At 41.3% G+C, this 14,671-nt stretch overlaps 2 protein-coding genes and 2 pseudogenes across 2 annotated transcripts; 2 read left to right on the top strand and 2 right to left on the bottom strand.

The window, feature by feature from the left end:
• Positions 1-376: 376 nt before the first annotated feature.
• LOC117212521 lies at positions 377-1,786 on the bottom strand (annotated as a pseudogene).
• Positions 1,787-2,801: 1,015 nt separating this feature from the next.
• On the top strand, positions 2,802-2,923 carry LOC117212529 (annotated as a pseudogene).
• A 1,702-nt stretch (positions 2,924-4,625) lies between these two features.
• LOC117212519 (RRP12-like protein) lies at positions 4,626-6,191 on the bottom strand. The gene is made up of 6 exons (XM_033457407.1): positions 6,169-6,191; positions 5,927-6,074; positions 5,436-5,661; positions 5,284-5,331; positions 4,992-5,151; positions 4,626-4,920 (listed from the first exon to the last, which is right to left on the bottom strand). Exons 1-6 carry the CDS (start codon positions 6,189-6,191, stop codon positions 4,830-4,832), a joined length of 696 nt encoding a protein of 231 aa, XP_033313298.1. The 3' UTR covers positions 4,626-4,829.
• A 4,601-nt stretch (positions 6,192-10,792) lies between these two features.
• LOC117212517 (cGMP-dependent 3',5'-cyclic phosphodiesterase-like) lies at positions 10,793-13,144 on the top strand (the record flags this gene model as incomplete). Its single annotated transcript, XM_033457406.1, has 2 exons — positions 10,793-11,099; positions 13,037-13,144. Coding segments are annotated over exons 1-2 (312 nt in total), but the record flags the coding sequence as incomplete, so codon positions are not given.
• Between the last annotated feature and the right edge of the window lie 1,527 nt (positions 13,145-14,671).

Raw genomic sequence — 14,671 nt, 5'->3', positions numbered from 1 at the left:
TTAAAGATGTCAATATAATGGAGAATAATCTTTTCGATGAATTCACGGATTGGTTTTTCAATGTGATCTGTTCTCACTAGGCTTTTTAGTTTCGATACGTTGGAAAAGTCATGAGAATTTTGAATATTGCTAGAAATTTCAATGTTTTGCTCACCAGTGTTGATAAAACATACTTTAGTTGGTTTGCTTTCCAAATAGATTGTTTGAACTCTGTTTTCTCCAGGAGTCAAATGTATTGGTTTCTGAAATAAAATGGTTTTGTCGTTTAATCGGATTTTGTCATTGGATATTGAATAGTTATATTTCTCTAAACATGGTAGCCCAATGATTCCGTCTTCGATAATAGGGAAATTGTTCGGTACTATGTGAAAAATTTGATTTTGTCCAAAAATTCGTTTCGTTACGTATTCGTTAGTTTCGTATTTGTCTCGTCCCATAGAAAATTTTTGTTTAGGCCCTATTTGTATCGCGTTGACAGTTTTGTTACGTTTCACCAGGTTTATCCCTGCTCCTGTGTCGACCAGAAATACTCGCTCTTCGGTTCGGGTTGACAAAGGTATTGCGAGTAGTCTTCCCGTGGCGATGTTGACTCGTATGTCTCGTACGGTTCGTCCATCTCCTGGTTCGATGTTGTTTCTTGTATTTCGTCCCATTCCTGGACTGCCTGAATCCTTGCGGGTGGTCGATCGCGCTGGCTCGGTGGTAGAAAATTTTGACACTTGTTGGCAATGTGTCCCAGCTTTCCGCACTTGAAGCACTTCACCTGCATATGCTGGTTGTCGGGGCGATTACTAACCGAAGGTAAGCGATTACATGACCAATTAGGTTGTCGTTCTTCTCGCAAGTAGCGTTCTACATCGGCTGCCTTTTTTTCAGCTTCCGGAAGATTCAAGGGTTCACTGCTTAATAGTATTCGCCCTGTGTCGCGTCTGAGTCCCTTTAATTACACACGAACAGTCTTCTTCGTGATTTCTTTAGTCATAATTTTACGTGTTAGTGGTTGTGGGTACTCATTGGTTACTGCGTACAGCAAACGGTTGAGTATTCTTCTAAACCGAATATTAAAACTTTGCACTGATTCCTCGCGTCCCTGTCTCAACTCTCGTAATTGTTCTTGGTACTCATCCGAAGTCACTTGTGCTGCTAAGTTATTTCTCAGTGCGTCGTACAGATCACTGTAACACTCAATAGGATTATTGCGAATACTTTGGGCTGCTTTCCCCACGATTTTTTCCACTTTTATTGCTTTTAGCAATAGATCTTGCTCCATACAGCGATCCTTCATACTTCTCACTTCTTTGATGAAATCTTCAACTCCTACATCATCATCTCCGTTGAGCGTTGGGATGTAGCGTATTGCATCCTTAGCTCGTAGAGTGGGAGGAGCGGGCGGAAAATAGCCTCTTTCTTCCACCTCGGGTTGTTCGATGTCGAGGTGGACAGGTGGGGTGTCTGGAGCTGCTATCCCTGACAGTTTGCGTGCTTTTGCCATATTCACGGTGCGATTGATTGCTGTCGACGCACTTTCATTGTCTTCGGTGATAATGGAAGCAAATTCATCGGTCGCAGGGGATCCGAACCCAGTCCGTAGCGATGCGACGGTTTTCCCGAGATTCTCGATTTCTGCTGCCCTGTGTCTGTTCTCTTCGTCATTTTGCATAGACAAACGTAACATTTCCTCTCGTAAAAGGGCAATGTTGTCGTTTTGTTTTTGAATACTGTCCCATATTGCTCGCAACATTGGGTCAGTTGAGGTTGAAGTTTGAAATTCGTTTGCCTTAGACATTATTGCGCTGATTTATAATTTTCAGACGAAGACGAGTCTTGGCTACTGAAGCTAAATTTTCTTTCACGGTAACGTACAAAGGAATTCAGTTTACCTTTTATTGTTGCTTCACTTGGTTCGTGATAGTTACTTTGTTGTTGCGGATGACCGAAGTCCCAAATAATTCGATCTTCCGTAGATGATGAATGTGTTTTGGTTTCCGAACAAACACTTTTCACTATCCTGGCAGGATCGCCAAAATGTCACGTAAAATAACAAAATAAAAAAAGGAATTTGAGGTAAAAAATAAAAAAAGAAAACTTAATTTTTTTTCTAACATCAATACACTTTACAATCTACTTCCGAACTCTAGGCGTGACTTTCTAAGACTGACTCTTATGATTTTACTTTCGATCGGATCCGATTACTTTCTTATGTCATCCCTCAACATCCCCACCGTCCATGCATTTGCTAGGCGTCCGCGATCGTTGCCACGTGCTCTTTCTTCTAGAACCTTCGATGGAAGGACCGTTAGGATGTTGATGGTTCATTAGGCACTTCAGCGATATACATTGTCGCCGAGTGCCGCCACATCTTTATCTCAATCGTCAGTCCGTCGGATTTGAAGTATGCCGGTCGTGACAATAGATTGATCGTGGGAAAATTAACGAATCGACTCAAAATGTGTGTTACTTATCACTGAGTCTCGATATTCTACGACAATTAATGTATGAATGTAACATTTAAACACAATCACGATTTCGTCAAATTCCATCGGCATCAGTTCTACCCCATCAACACCGTTGGTAGCCGAAGTTATGCACAAGTAACTAACTAAACACCACCCTTAAACAACCAAAATCAAAACAACCACAATAACGACGCTGCAGAAATCAAGGAACTGCTCAAGCAATCCATCAAAACACTGAAATGTCAACAAAAATATGTGAGCAAAATGCAGTACTCAGACAACAAACACAACAAATTACAGTCATGCTACAACTACTTACAAACACGTTAAGTAAAAAATAGAAATGCCAACGCCCTGGCCGCGCTGAGTGCAATCGTTCCCGTCAGATCACGAAAGTTACGCAGCGCCGGGCACGGATAATAGTACTTGGATGGGTGATCGTCTGGGAACTCCGTGTGGCGTTGGCGAATCGCGCTCCCCGGTGGTGTTCGGGCTTGGGCGCTGGCGGCTCAGCGCCTCGGGGCCGCCAAGCAATTCGGTAGGGGAACGGCGGCTCCGGCGACGAAGCGCGGTGTTACTATGGCCACACATCGCTCCATCAGCGGTGGTATTAGGCGCGCGGGGAGGCCCGGTTGCGACACTCACACCGGTTCCCGGGGCTCTCTCGATCGCAGCCGGGACGGTCATGGTGGAGGTTTTAGTCTGTTGGAGTCCGACACTACCACGCCGCTTTCCCCAGAAGCGGCCTGGCGTCCGTGCGAATTTCCTCTCATAAATATAATAATAAAAATATAAATATAATAAAAAAGAACAATAGTCTCTATTTTAGACTCTTGTAAGACAGATTACCAGACGTTTGATATTTTACAAGATAATGATGTTAGAGAAGGACTTAAAAAATTTAGTGATTGGCCAATGTATCCTTAATTATATGTGAATGGAGAACTCATTGGAGGATTGGATATTTTAAAAGAAATGAACGAATCTGGAGAGCTGGAAAGAATGTTGCCTAAGAAGAGCTAATGCAAAAGAAACGTGAGTTTCTGTTTACATAAATATTTAAATACTTTTGGCTTAATAGAAGTGCTTAATTATAGGATCTAATTAATTCTCGGATATAATTAAGGGTCATATAATTAATTTCTTTCAACAAGTAGACCAGTCCCTATATTAATATGTCGTAGATGGAAGGACACCGGACCTTCCCCTGAAACTCCGGGAAAATCCGTAAAATCGTAATTAAAGTTTACAGTTGTAATTAAACAATTTGCCGTCATTCTTCCCAATTGTACTTGTTTGCGATTTGTGATAATAAACTGGGGCTCAAGGCGACCATCAGTCGCCGAACGTAGCCGCGGTCAACGGGACGGGCGCTCCGTCTAACAAAGGTGCGGAGCGGTGTTATGACCCTCATTAAAGGAACTACCCATAGAGGTATCGGACAGTAAAACATGCTAACGGTTCCTTAGGACAATATATACCTGAGGTTGAGGCACGTACACAGCACAAGTCCCGGTAGCCCAAGGACCCGCTATAAAACTAGGGTTTTTCGGCAATTAAGATGGTTTGCAAACGGACAGGCAGTTTCTGTCTCAAATTGACCAATCGACAGCGACGTCGATCCGAGGAGCTTAGGTACTTAGACACTCCACCAGAGTTTGTCTCGGTGGCGTCGTTTGGACGAAGAGGCATTCCTGATTGAGACCTCATCGAGGAAGGGAACAGCGCCTTACGGTCAGTACACGTTTGAGTTAGAGCAAGTATAGCTGCCCTCCCGTTGGCCGTGGATTCGTTATCGAACCTAAGACTAGTGCCGCGATTGCCTAATCGCCGCTGTTGATTGTCGAATCGGTAGTGTTCATACTCGTAGTATCAGGCCGTACCGTCGTTATGACACAGCAATGGCCATTCCAATGGAAGTCTAGCAAATGCCCACAACTCTATTCCTGACGCTTCTCTGACAAATATAATTATTTGTAAGTTATTTTGTATCAGTTGTAAGGATTTCAATATTTGTTCTATGGAAATATGCAATAAATTAAACCATCTGTGTAAAAGGATCTCCTTGTTAGCGCTAATTTGTAGTCAACAGATTGCACAAGGCAAATAAATAATAATATAGGAATTCTTTTGCTCTATAACGGAGTCACTTTGTTTTCAAACAATATGTCAATTTCTCAAGTGTTTATCTGTTAATATTAATCCACATATGTTATAAATCGTCACAGATTTTTAATTGAATGTCATTTCCTGTATATCTTTGTATCATGTATTTTATGTATGTACAAATTTATAGCCAGTGAAACCTAATCATAATTAAAGACTCATACCACAAATCATAGTTTTTTAAAATTTTTTATGGTATATTATACTTTAGTTTTTCCTTTGCTTCATTCCAATTTTCGCATCTCTCTTCGCTCCTTTAATAATGTTCTGAAATATACTCGCATTTTTCTTCTTTTTTCTGAAGGTAAAGATGAATCAATTCAATGCGTATCTTCAATTTAAATGAAAATTCATGGTATCATTAATTACCTTTTGTTTAATGCTGCTCTTGACAGAGGTACATATGCATATGGATCTGGTTTTCCTTTCCTTTTCACATCACCTCCAGCCTTTGATGCTTTATATTCTGCTCCTGGTATACATTCTGTTCTTGATCTTTTCAATGGTCGATGTATTCCAGACCCTCCTGCTATGCATACCAAAATTGTTATTAAACAACAGACCAAAATTTACTATAGATTATATATTACTATTATACCTTGATACTGCTATGTGGATCCACTCCTTACGCTAATGTTATCATAACTATCGCCATATTTACTTTTTTTATCCATTGCTTGCGACATGGCTACAGACTGAACATCATCTTCTGATCATGTAACATAAAAATTCATTGGCTTCGTTCACTTGTTTCATTGAATTACTTTACATTTTTCTACAATTCCTAATCCCAAATCTAACCTCAATTCTTACCATAATCGTCTTCTGAATCACTGTGCAACAAAAGTGCAGATTTCTTCTTCCTCTTGGGTTCTAGTTCATTATCTTTCTCATTATCTACTGTGATAATAAGGCAGCCATCAGACGTAGCCTTGAATTCACGATCTTTCCATTTTATAGCTACTATTTTGGAATTTATAGCGACTGTAGGTTGCGTTGTTAAAAAATTATTTTGTAAAAAATTTAATTCCAACTTCGACTAATCGAATTTTGAAAAATATCTAGACTTACTTGATATATTTCGAGCAGCCGCAGGTTCAACGAGATCAACGATCTCTTCATTCTCATGAATGCAGGCTTGGATTCATTTTGGTAGTGTTATGGCACTGCCGTGTGAAAAGGGAATGAGCGTTTCGTCCCAGGACTACCGGTGGATTCGTCAGTAATGCTATGCCCGGTAGTCTCTGCCTTAGACGTAGAGGGAGTCTCTCTAGGTGCGGTATTTGTATCATGCGCCCGTATACTCGACCGCTAGTGGGATAGACAGACTCGTTGTCGTCGTAGTGGCCCTCTGATGTTGGCGGTTGGTACCCGGATCGCCCGGGAGGTGTTACGACCACGTTAATGCCTCGACTTGTTGGCGTCCTGTTGGTACCGATCCGCCACAAATCCCTTGAATAGCATTATGTTTTTTTAAATTTTCCTTTGTTATACCAGGCTTCGCAGAAGCTAAGAGAATTACAGAATTTAATATAATATCAAAGACCATAGGTCTTTGCTAGGTGCCATATGCTAGGGCATACGGTGGTGAGATGCACCGTGGTATGTCCTGGCAGGGAGCTATACAGGAGGTGTGGGAGTGGAGAACACACAATGAAAGGTTGCACGAAGGAGCCGAGATGTGCGATGTGCTCCAGAAAGGAAGGTGCAAATGTTCGGCACGTTACGAGCTCGCTGGCCCGCCCGATGGTCAGGGTGGAGACTAGGGACTAAGAGGATAAAGGTCCTGCAGATTAACCTGAATAGATGCAGGCTAGAGCAGGATCTTTTAGCTAAATATGTGTGCGAAAACAGGGTGGACATAGTGATCGTATCCGAGCCGTAAAAACAATTACCGTATTGGTACAATGATAAGATCCGGGATGCATTGCTATGGGTCACTCTTTTTAATGGACGACAAGCGTCTACTGAGACGCTGATCAGCAAGAGAGGAGTGGTTGGCATCAGCGTCGAGGACATTATGTGTATTAGTGGATATTGTTCTCCTTATGTGAACAGGCAGGAGTTCGACGGTTACATCTTGACATTGTCATCTTGACTACGTCGGACAATTTACGACCGATGCCCGGCATATAAAAGGGATAGACAACAATGTAGCCAATACTCTATCCCGGATCGAAACCATCGGGAAATCAGTTGATCATCAAACGCTAGCCGCAGCGCAACAAAACGATACCGAGATAATTAAGTCTGGCTCTAGCGCGTTGCAATTAATAAAGGTGCAATTTCCCGATCAGGATGTCGGATTATATTTTCATCTCTCGACCGAAGACCATTCGTACCGGCACAGCTACGACACACCGTATTTCGGTTGCTGCATGGACTTTCCCATCCAAGGATGCGCGCCACGCAAAAACTGGTGACGACGCGTTTTGTCTAGCCGTCCGTAAACAAAGATTGTCGAATGTGGACGCGGCAATGCATACCGTGTCAGCACAATAAAGTCACCAAGCACGTATACTCACCAGTTGGAACGTTCAAATCGTTAGAAGGCCGGTTCGAACATATACACTTAGACATTATCGCGATGCAATGCTCGCAAGGCTTATCGATATTGTCTAACGTGCATCGAACGTTTTTCGCGTTGGTCTAAAGCCGTTCCCATTGCCGATATGGAAGCGCCAACCGTTGCCTCGGCCCTCCTTTCGACCTGGATTTCTCGTTTCGGCATTCCCTTGAAAATAATGACCGATCGCCAGTTCGATTCGCGTCTATTTGAAGAGTTATGCCGGTTGCTCTGCGTCACTCACTTACGCACGTCGGCCTATCATCCCGCGTCTAATGGGATGGTAGAACACTTACATAGACAACTTAACACTAAATCTACCGACGCGGTCTTTTAGACCGCTTCCAGAACTTCTACTCAAATTTAACCATATTTAAACGTTATCAAATCGCTTCAAATTTCGTGACTTTTCCTAAAACATGCATACAATATATTTTTCGGTATTTATTTTTAGTTTGCTTTTTTCTTTTCCAAGAAAAATTTGTATTTTGTCTTGCCTACCGTGGGCGGTCAATTTGACAGCTCGATGGAATATTCTATTTATTCTCAAAATAAATACAATCAGTGCAAAGAAAAGGATATATCAAGGTCAGATGACAAACAAAATTAGTAATAACAAATGATAACAACTGTTATACACGTAACCTTGTCATAAACCATAATTCATCCCTGAATCAAGAGGGCCACTCAGTCCCATATAATGACCCTAAGGAACCGCCATAAAATTTAGCATTTTTGTAGTCAATTGTTACAAACATTTTAAAAGACGAAAAGTTTTTAGGGTTATTGCTCATTCCGGTAAAACACGGAAAATGTGGGGTTTTCCCATGTTCAACAGTCAATTCCACCCTCGAACAACCATTGATGGAAAATGGCCAGTACCCATCAATATTTTCATATAAATATCGCCGTCAGAGACTATATTTTTACTTGGTATCTTTCTTTCGACCAGAATACGTGTCGGTTTCTTAGTGAATCAGTCGACATCTAAACTTGTTATCTCTATAACTCAGACGGAAAGTATCTCGGAGTGTTTTGTGTAAAGTGGTTATAAAAGAAATAGTAAAGCATATAAAATTTGACAATAATTTTGTATTCCGTACATAGTGTTATTCTGTGATAAATATTTACCCTAAAAATGTCAAGACTGCAAAAAAAAATTATTAAAAATAACGGGCATAGCAGAAGACTGTTCAGTATGCGATGAACAAGAAACTCCAGCAACTGAAAACAGCATGGAAATACATGAAAAGCTATTTACAACCGAATCATAGTTAGACCGCAATAATGAAGACGAGAATATTATCAATGAGCTTTCACGTCCAGGGCAAAAAAGAAAGAAATTATCATTCACAGCAGAACGTAAGATTGGAGTAAAGAAACAACGTATCGAAACTGGGCTCGATGGAATAGTTTGGAAAGAACTAGATGCAAGTTCCAAACCTGGCAGAACACCAGCTCATAATATTTTTAGGGGTGTGTCAAGTCCGACAGGATATGCTAAACATATAGTGAAAGGATATAGTGAAAGGACAAGTAAAGACAGCATTTTATCTTATCATTGATCACCGTATAAGGGATCATATAATAAAATGTACGAAAGAAAAAGCATTTAGAGTATTAGGGACTAAGTGGGAGCTAGATACAACAAAACGATCGGATACGTCAATCGTAGCCACGCTCTCGTTATTAGGCATGGGCCTAAAAACTGTCCCAAAAAATGTTTTAAATATCCAACTTCGAGCTGCAAGTGGAATTTTCTTACGTATCCTTGTTAAATATGCATCGTCGGAACAACACTTAATACTTCGACATGTAAATCATTTTTCATTCTATTTCTCTATATGATTTTAAATATTACACCAAGGCATACTATCTATCTTTTTTCACGGTGTATTCAGTGTTTATCTGTGCTCCTTCGAGCATAAGAAGCAGCCACATGGTCTAGTTCATCTACGATGCAAGTGTTGGATGTTATTTTATCATTTACCATACACTATAAACCAAAATTAAGACAATCAGCACAACATGGAATATGTGCCACATTAAATGGTAGCACAAATTTGAATAAAGAAATTATTCAAATAAATTGGACAATTTTTGATGAACTTTAATATTATGATGTTAATTATAGGAGTTGATATCATGAAAGGTGAAAGCCCACCGCAATATCATCCAGCTACTCCATACATTGCAAAATTCTGTATTGGTCAACTTGACTCCGAGTACGATGGTACTACAAATGTTCTTCATGTCCTTACACTACTAAAAGACATTTTCCATCATTTATCAAAGATTCATGTGAAGGTATTTGTCAACATTTGTCAAGGAAATACATATATGTCGGAGATGAAAGAACACCGGAGTCTTCGGAATTTTGGATAATCCCGCAACATTGTAACCTAGAGTCTACTATAGCTGTAATTAAACAATTGTAGTTATTCAATCCGATTGTAATTGTTCGAGAGTTGTGATAATGAGCTTGGGCTCGAGGCGACAGCCAGTCGCCAAACGTAGCCGCGGTTACGGGATGAACGCCTTGTCTAACAAAGGCATGGAGTAATTCTATAGCTCTCCTTAAAGGAAATATTCGTGGCGACACGCGACAGTAAACATTCCAACGGTTTCTGTCAATTGTAGTTATTCAATCCGATTGTAATTGTTCACGAGTTGTGATAATGAGCTTGGGCTCGAGGCGACAGCTAGTTGCCGAACGTAGCCGCGGTCACGGGATGAACGCTTTGCCTAACAAAGGTACGGAGTAATTCTATAGCTCTCCATAAAGAAATATTCGTGGCGACACGCGACAGTAAATATTCCAACGGTTTCTGTCCCGTGGCTCGCCACACGCAGGCCCTATTCTTCGAGTAAGATGATTGCCAGATGTCGATGCGTCTCCGCAGTACATGTTCGGCTAGCCCGAGGGCCCGTTATAAATCTTAAGGTTTAGTTAACTAAAGTCCTTCAAACAGACAAACAGTCTTTGTCTCAACTACGGGAAGATAGGGGAGACATATTTTTCAACGAGCGCGGTCTCCCACTAGCAACTTTCCCTCAAGGGCGGCTAGGATCTTTTTCTAACCACCGATATGGAGATTGACCAATTAGCAGCAACGACAATTTCCCTTACTTTCTGAACGAAGGCTTTTCTCGACGAATCCGATGATCTCGTATCCTTAGACACACCCCATTATAGTTTTCCTCTGTGGCATCATCGGGACGGGAAAGGCATTCTCGCTCGCGATCTCATTGATGAAAGGAGTAACTCTTTACGACCAATGAATATTACGCGTCCGACTTAGATTTTGTGAGTACGTTCATCTATCATCCCGTCGACCGCGGATTCGTTATTGAACCTAGAATCATTGTCGTTAGTTTCTCGAGTACCTAACTACCACAGTTACTTGTCCGGTTCTATAATAATCGTATTTGCACTAGTCAATGTCTTCTCTATTGCATAACGACAACGTGTAACCCAAACGAAGATTCGTTTCATGCCCCTAACCCTAATTCTAGTGTAAACCCGACATATATATTTCTTATTTATCTGCAGCCATAACCCAGAATATTGAGTGTACTATTATAATACTTTCCTGAGGATTGTAAACTCATAAAATATTAATTCATACAAATGTTACAGATTTATATTCTATGTAAAGAAAGGATACAGGGATGCGCTATATCATAACTGAATACATGCATTTTCTATGGCACATTTTGGTAACTTATTAATACAAAATTTAAATTTTATTAATGAGAATTATATGACACATTTGGAAGCTTTAGTTTTCCTAGTGTCATATTTATGTCATGATATAGATATAGATCATAGAGGATCAAATAATGCATTTCAAACTAAACGCTCTACGATTCTAGCTAGTCTTTGTAGTTCTGAAGGTTCTGTAATGGAGGTAAATTACCTTTAAGAACAAAACTGTTATAACAAAAATGTTGAAAATGATAACGGGAGTTCGCGCTCGCCATCTATATGCAGATACGCTAGTTACAAAAAATAGGTACCTTGACGACAGGTGGATTTGCTACAGCAGCAAGGAGAGAGAGGAAAGGCGACCTGTCGAACGCGGAGTCCCGCAGGGCTCGGTGCTGTGATCGATACTATGGAACATTGTGTACGACGAGGTACTGCGATGCCCGCTGCCCCCAGGCGCGGCCATGGTGTGCTACGCGGGCGACACCCTGGTCCTGGTCGGGTGTCGTGGCTAGCACGAGACACTGCTCATCGGCGAAATCGCAACGGCCTGGGCTTGAGGGTCTCCCCTGCGAAGTCAGAGGCCATCTGGTTCTACGACAAGAAGCAGCGAGGGACCCCACCGCCCGGCCTATGCATAAACATGGCAGGCGAAACCGTCCAGGTGAGATCGCAAATGAAATACCTGCGTCTCGTCATCGACAGCCAGTGGACGTTCGAGCCACGCTTCGACTGCCTGATTCCGAAAGTGTCGGTGGCCGCTAATGGCTAATGCAGCCTGGTACCGAACATCGGCGGGGCGGGAGACGCGGTGCGCCGACTTTACGAGGGCGTTATTCTGTCCCGAGTGATGTACGGGGCCCCGGTATGGGCGAACGACCTGATGGCGAGCCGCCGCAGCATCCTGCTCCTGAGGAGACTCCACAGGGTAACCGCCATCAGAATCATTAGGGGATACCGGACGGTGTCTCACGCGTCGGCGACCGCCCTAGCCCCCCCCCCCCGTGGGAGCTCCGGGCGCTAGCGCTCAAAAAGAGATACACCCATCGGAGAGTATGGCATCCGGGAGAAGATCCGACCGAGCAGGCGGCTCCGAATGGCATTGGAATCGCTGAGGAGGACACGTGGGACCGGCGGCGATCCCGGCTAATCAACGAGGGAGGTGAACATCGGGGCGCGGAGGCGGTCCTTCCAAACTAGGAGGCATGGAGAAGCCGCCACGGCCTCCCGCTCACATTCAGAATGACCCAGATGCTCACCGGACACGGCGTGTTCGGCGAGTTCCTGAAGAGAATTGGACGGGAGACGACAGACATCTGCCACCACTGCGGAGAGGACAGGGACACGGCGCAGCACACCCTGGAGCTCTGCCTGGCGTGGGAGCTGCCCCGACACTCCCTGCGGCATGCCACAGGAGGAACACTGACCCCCCCAGCAATTATAGAGGCGATGTTGAGAGAGCCACAGGAATACGAGGCCGTCCGCCACTTCTACGAGCGAGTTATGCTCGCGAAGGAGCGAGCAGAAAGGGAGAGGAAGAAAAACTCTCACCCCTGCAGGATAAGACGATGGAGAAGGATGGCAGTAAGGCGACCTAGAGCCGCCCCAACGCTGTCCCAACGGACCACGCCTGAAGGAGTGCAGCGCTAGGGGCAAGGACCCCCTAACGCCAGCTCAATATACGGAAGATACTAGGACTGGCTCGAACAAGAGGACGCGAGAAGAGGGCGCAACAAAAGTTAATTCATTGAGGTTCCTGGAGCACCCCCGTCGCACGCGTAGGATTGTCATCGTGGAGTTTTAGTCGGTAGAAATCCGCTACTACGCGTCCTGCGGCTGCGGAGTTTCCATGAGGATTTCTCCACGTACAAAAAAAAATGTTACAATAAATAGTAACTGGAAGATAATTCTAGATACAATCGATAGATTTAATCGATAGGTTTAAGATGTTCTTTTGTTCTTATCCCTAGTGCATGTAAGAAAGTGCAATAAAGGATTTTCGGCTCAGAAAGGCGTGATAGATTTATCCAAAGAATAAAATAATAGCTATTGTGGTTCTACTTCTGAATACAGAAATAAGAACAAAAAATTGAACATAAATGTGATATCAACATAACTTATCATTCTCTCATTTAACAGAGACATCATTTTGCACAGACCATGTGCATTTTAAATAAAGAAGGGTGCAATATATTTGAAAACGTTAATAGTGATTATTTCTCAATATGTGTTGAGATAAATGTTGGTATGATCATTAGTTTCTACATGCAGAGTTGGTACGTCTACTTACGACTCTCTTTTATTTTTCCCGTTCGCCATGTGTTAATTATCTGAGTATTCGGTGTGTTGTAATGGCTGTACATGGTGGTGAAATGCAGAGTATACAAAACTAATCTGTGCGAATCAATTAAATATCGAACCCCAAAACCTATTTAATAACAATATGCTTATGACATGTTGTGATCTTAATGATCATACTAAGCAGTGGAAAGTTTCTAAAAAAACTGCAGTAAGTAGAAGTCTAAGTCTAGATAAATTTCGAAGACAATAATATATTTAAGAGCTTATGTGCTTTTTTCTTTGACTTTGCGTTAGGAACAAATTTATAATGAATTTTTTTTCACAAGGAGATTTAGAAAAAAGTATAGGTAGTATCCCCATAGAAATGATGGATAGAGAACGAGCATCTATACTAGGCCTACAAGTTTAATTCATTACAAATATAGTCCTTCCATTTTTTATGTAAGTATATTTTAAAAGAAACTGTCTTTGTACAACATATGTATATACTTTTATTTTGAATGCACATTCAAAGTAAAAAAAATCGGATTTGAGATATATTTCTCATAAGGAGTATAATTAAAAGGAAGAATAGTATTTTTGTAAAAGATAAGATTTTCTTAATTGAAAAAGACTGATGTTTTGTGAAGACAGTAGAATATAGATTATAGATTATAAACCTTTCTTTTTATACAGTTAATTTTAGTTTTCCATATGATTTATTTAATTATTTTGTCTCTTAGTAATCTTTCTATATTATTTCCAATGGTACAACCACTTGTTGACGTGCTGAAGGAAAATCGAGCTTTATGGAAAGTGTCTAAAAAGCATATTCCAAAAATATATGAAAGCAGGAACAAAAGGTATTGGTATCCTATTGGATCCTACTTTTGAGGAAGAAATATTACAACCTTATGCATAAAGTAATACAGGTTTCTCAAGAAATTCTACTATCAAATTGCAATTAAATGAAACAACAAATAATAGTAGGTATACAATAAAATAAATACACAATATTTTTATCATGAATATAAAAGTATTTAAAATATATAAATTATAAGATGTTTTAAATTCAAAAGCAATATATAAGGTCTATTAATCACTAGATATACAGAAAACAAACAAAATTTATTTATTACAAGAACGCAGGCGTTATAAAACTGTTTATTATACATTTGATGTACACTGAAATGTTATATTTATTATAGAGTATGTATATGTATGTCGGAGATGAAAGAACACCGGATCCTTTGGAATTTTGGACAATCCCGCAACATTGTAATCTAGAGTCTACTATAGCTGTAATTAAACAATTGTAGTTATTCAATCCGGTTGTAATTGTTCGCGAGTTGTGATAATGAGCTTGGGCTCGAGGCGACAGCCAGTCGCCGAACGTAGCCGCGGTCACGGGATGAACGCTTTGTCTAACAAAGGTATGGAGTAATTCTATAGTTCTCCTTAAAAGAAATATTTCTGGCGGCACGCGATAGTAAA

Source organism: Bombus bifarius, unplaced genomic scaffold (genome assembly GCF_011952205.1).
Source record: "Bombus bifarius isolate JDL3187 unplaced genomic scaffold, Bbif_JDL3187 scf7180000008312, whole genome shotgun sequence".
Classification (NCBI taxonomy): domain Eukaryota; kingdom Metazoa; phylum Arthropoda; class Insecta; order Hymenoptera; family Apidae; genus Bombus; species Bombus bifarius.
Note: the sequence above shows the minus strand (reverse complement) of the source record. Positions and strands in the feature narration are given on the sequence as shown.

Excerpts from the sequence above, each read along its gene's own strand:
- LOC117212519 (XM_033457407.1), bottom strand. The coding sequence starts at position 6,191 with ATGGCACCTAGCAAAGACCTATG. Across the intron at positions 6,075-6,168 it reads GCACCTAGCAAAGACCTATG|GGATTTGTGGCGGATCGGTA; the intron begins GTCTTTGATATT and ends ATGCTATTCAAG. Across the intron at positions 5,662-5,926 it reads TCTATCCCACTAGCGGTCGA|TCGAAGTTGGAATTAAATTT; the intron begins GTATACGGGCGC and ends AAATTCGATTAG.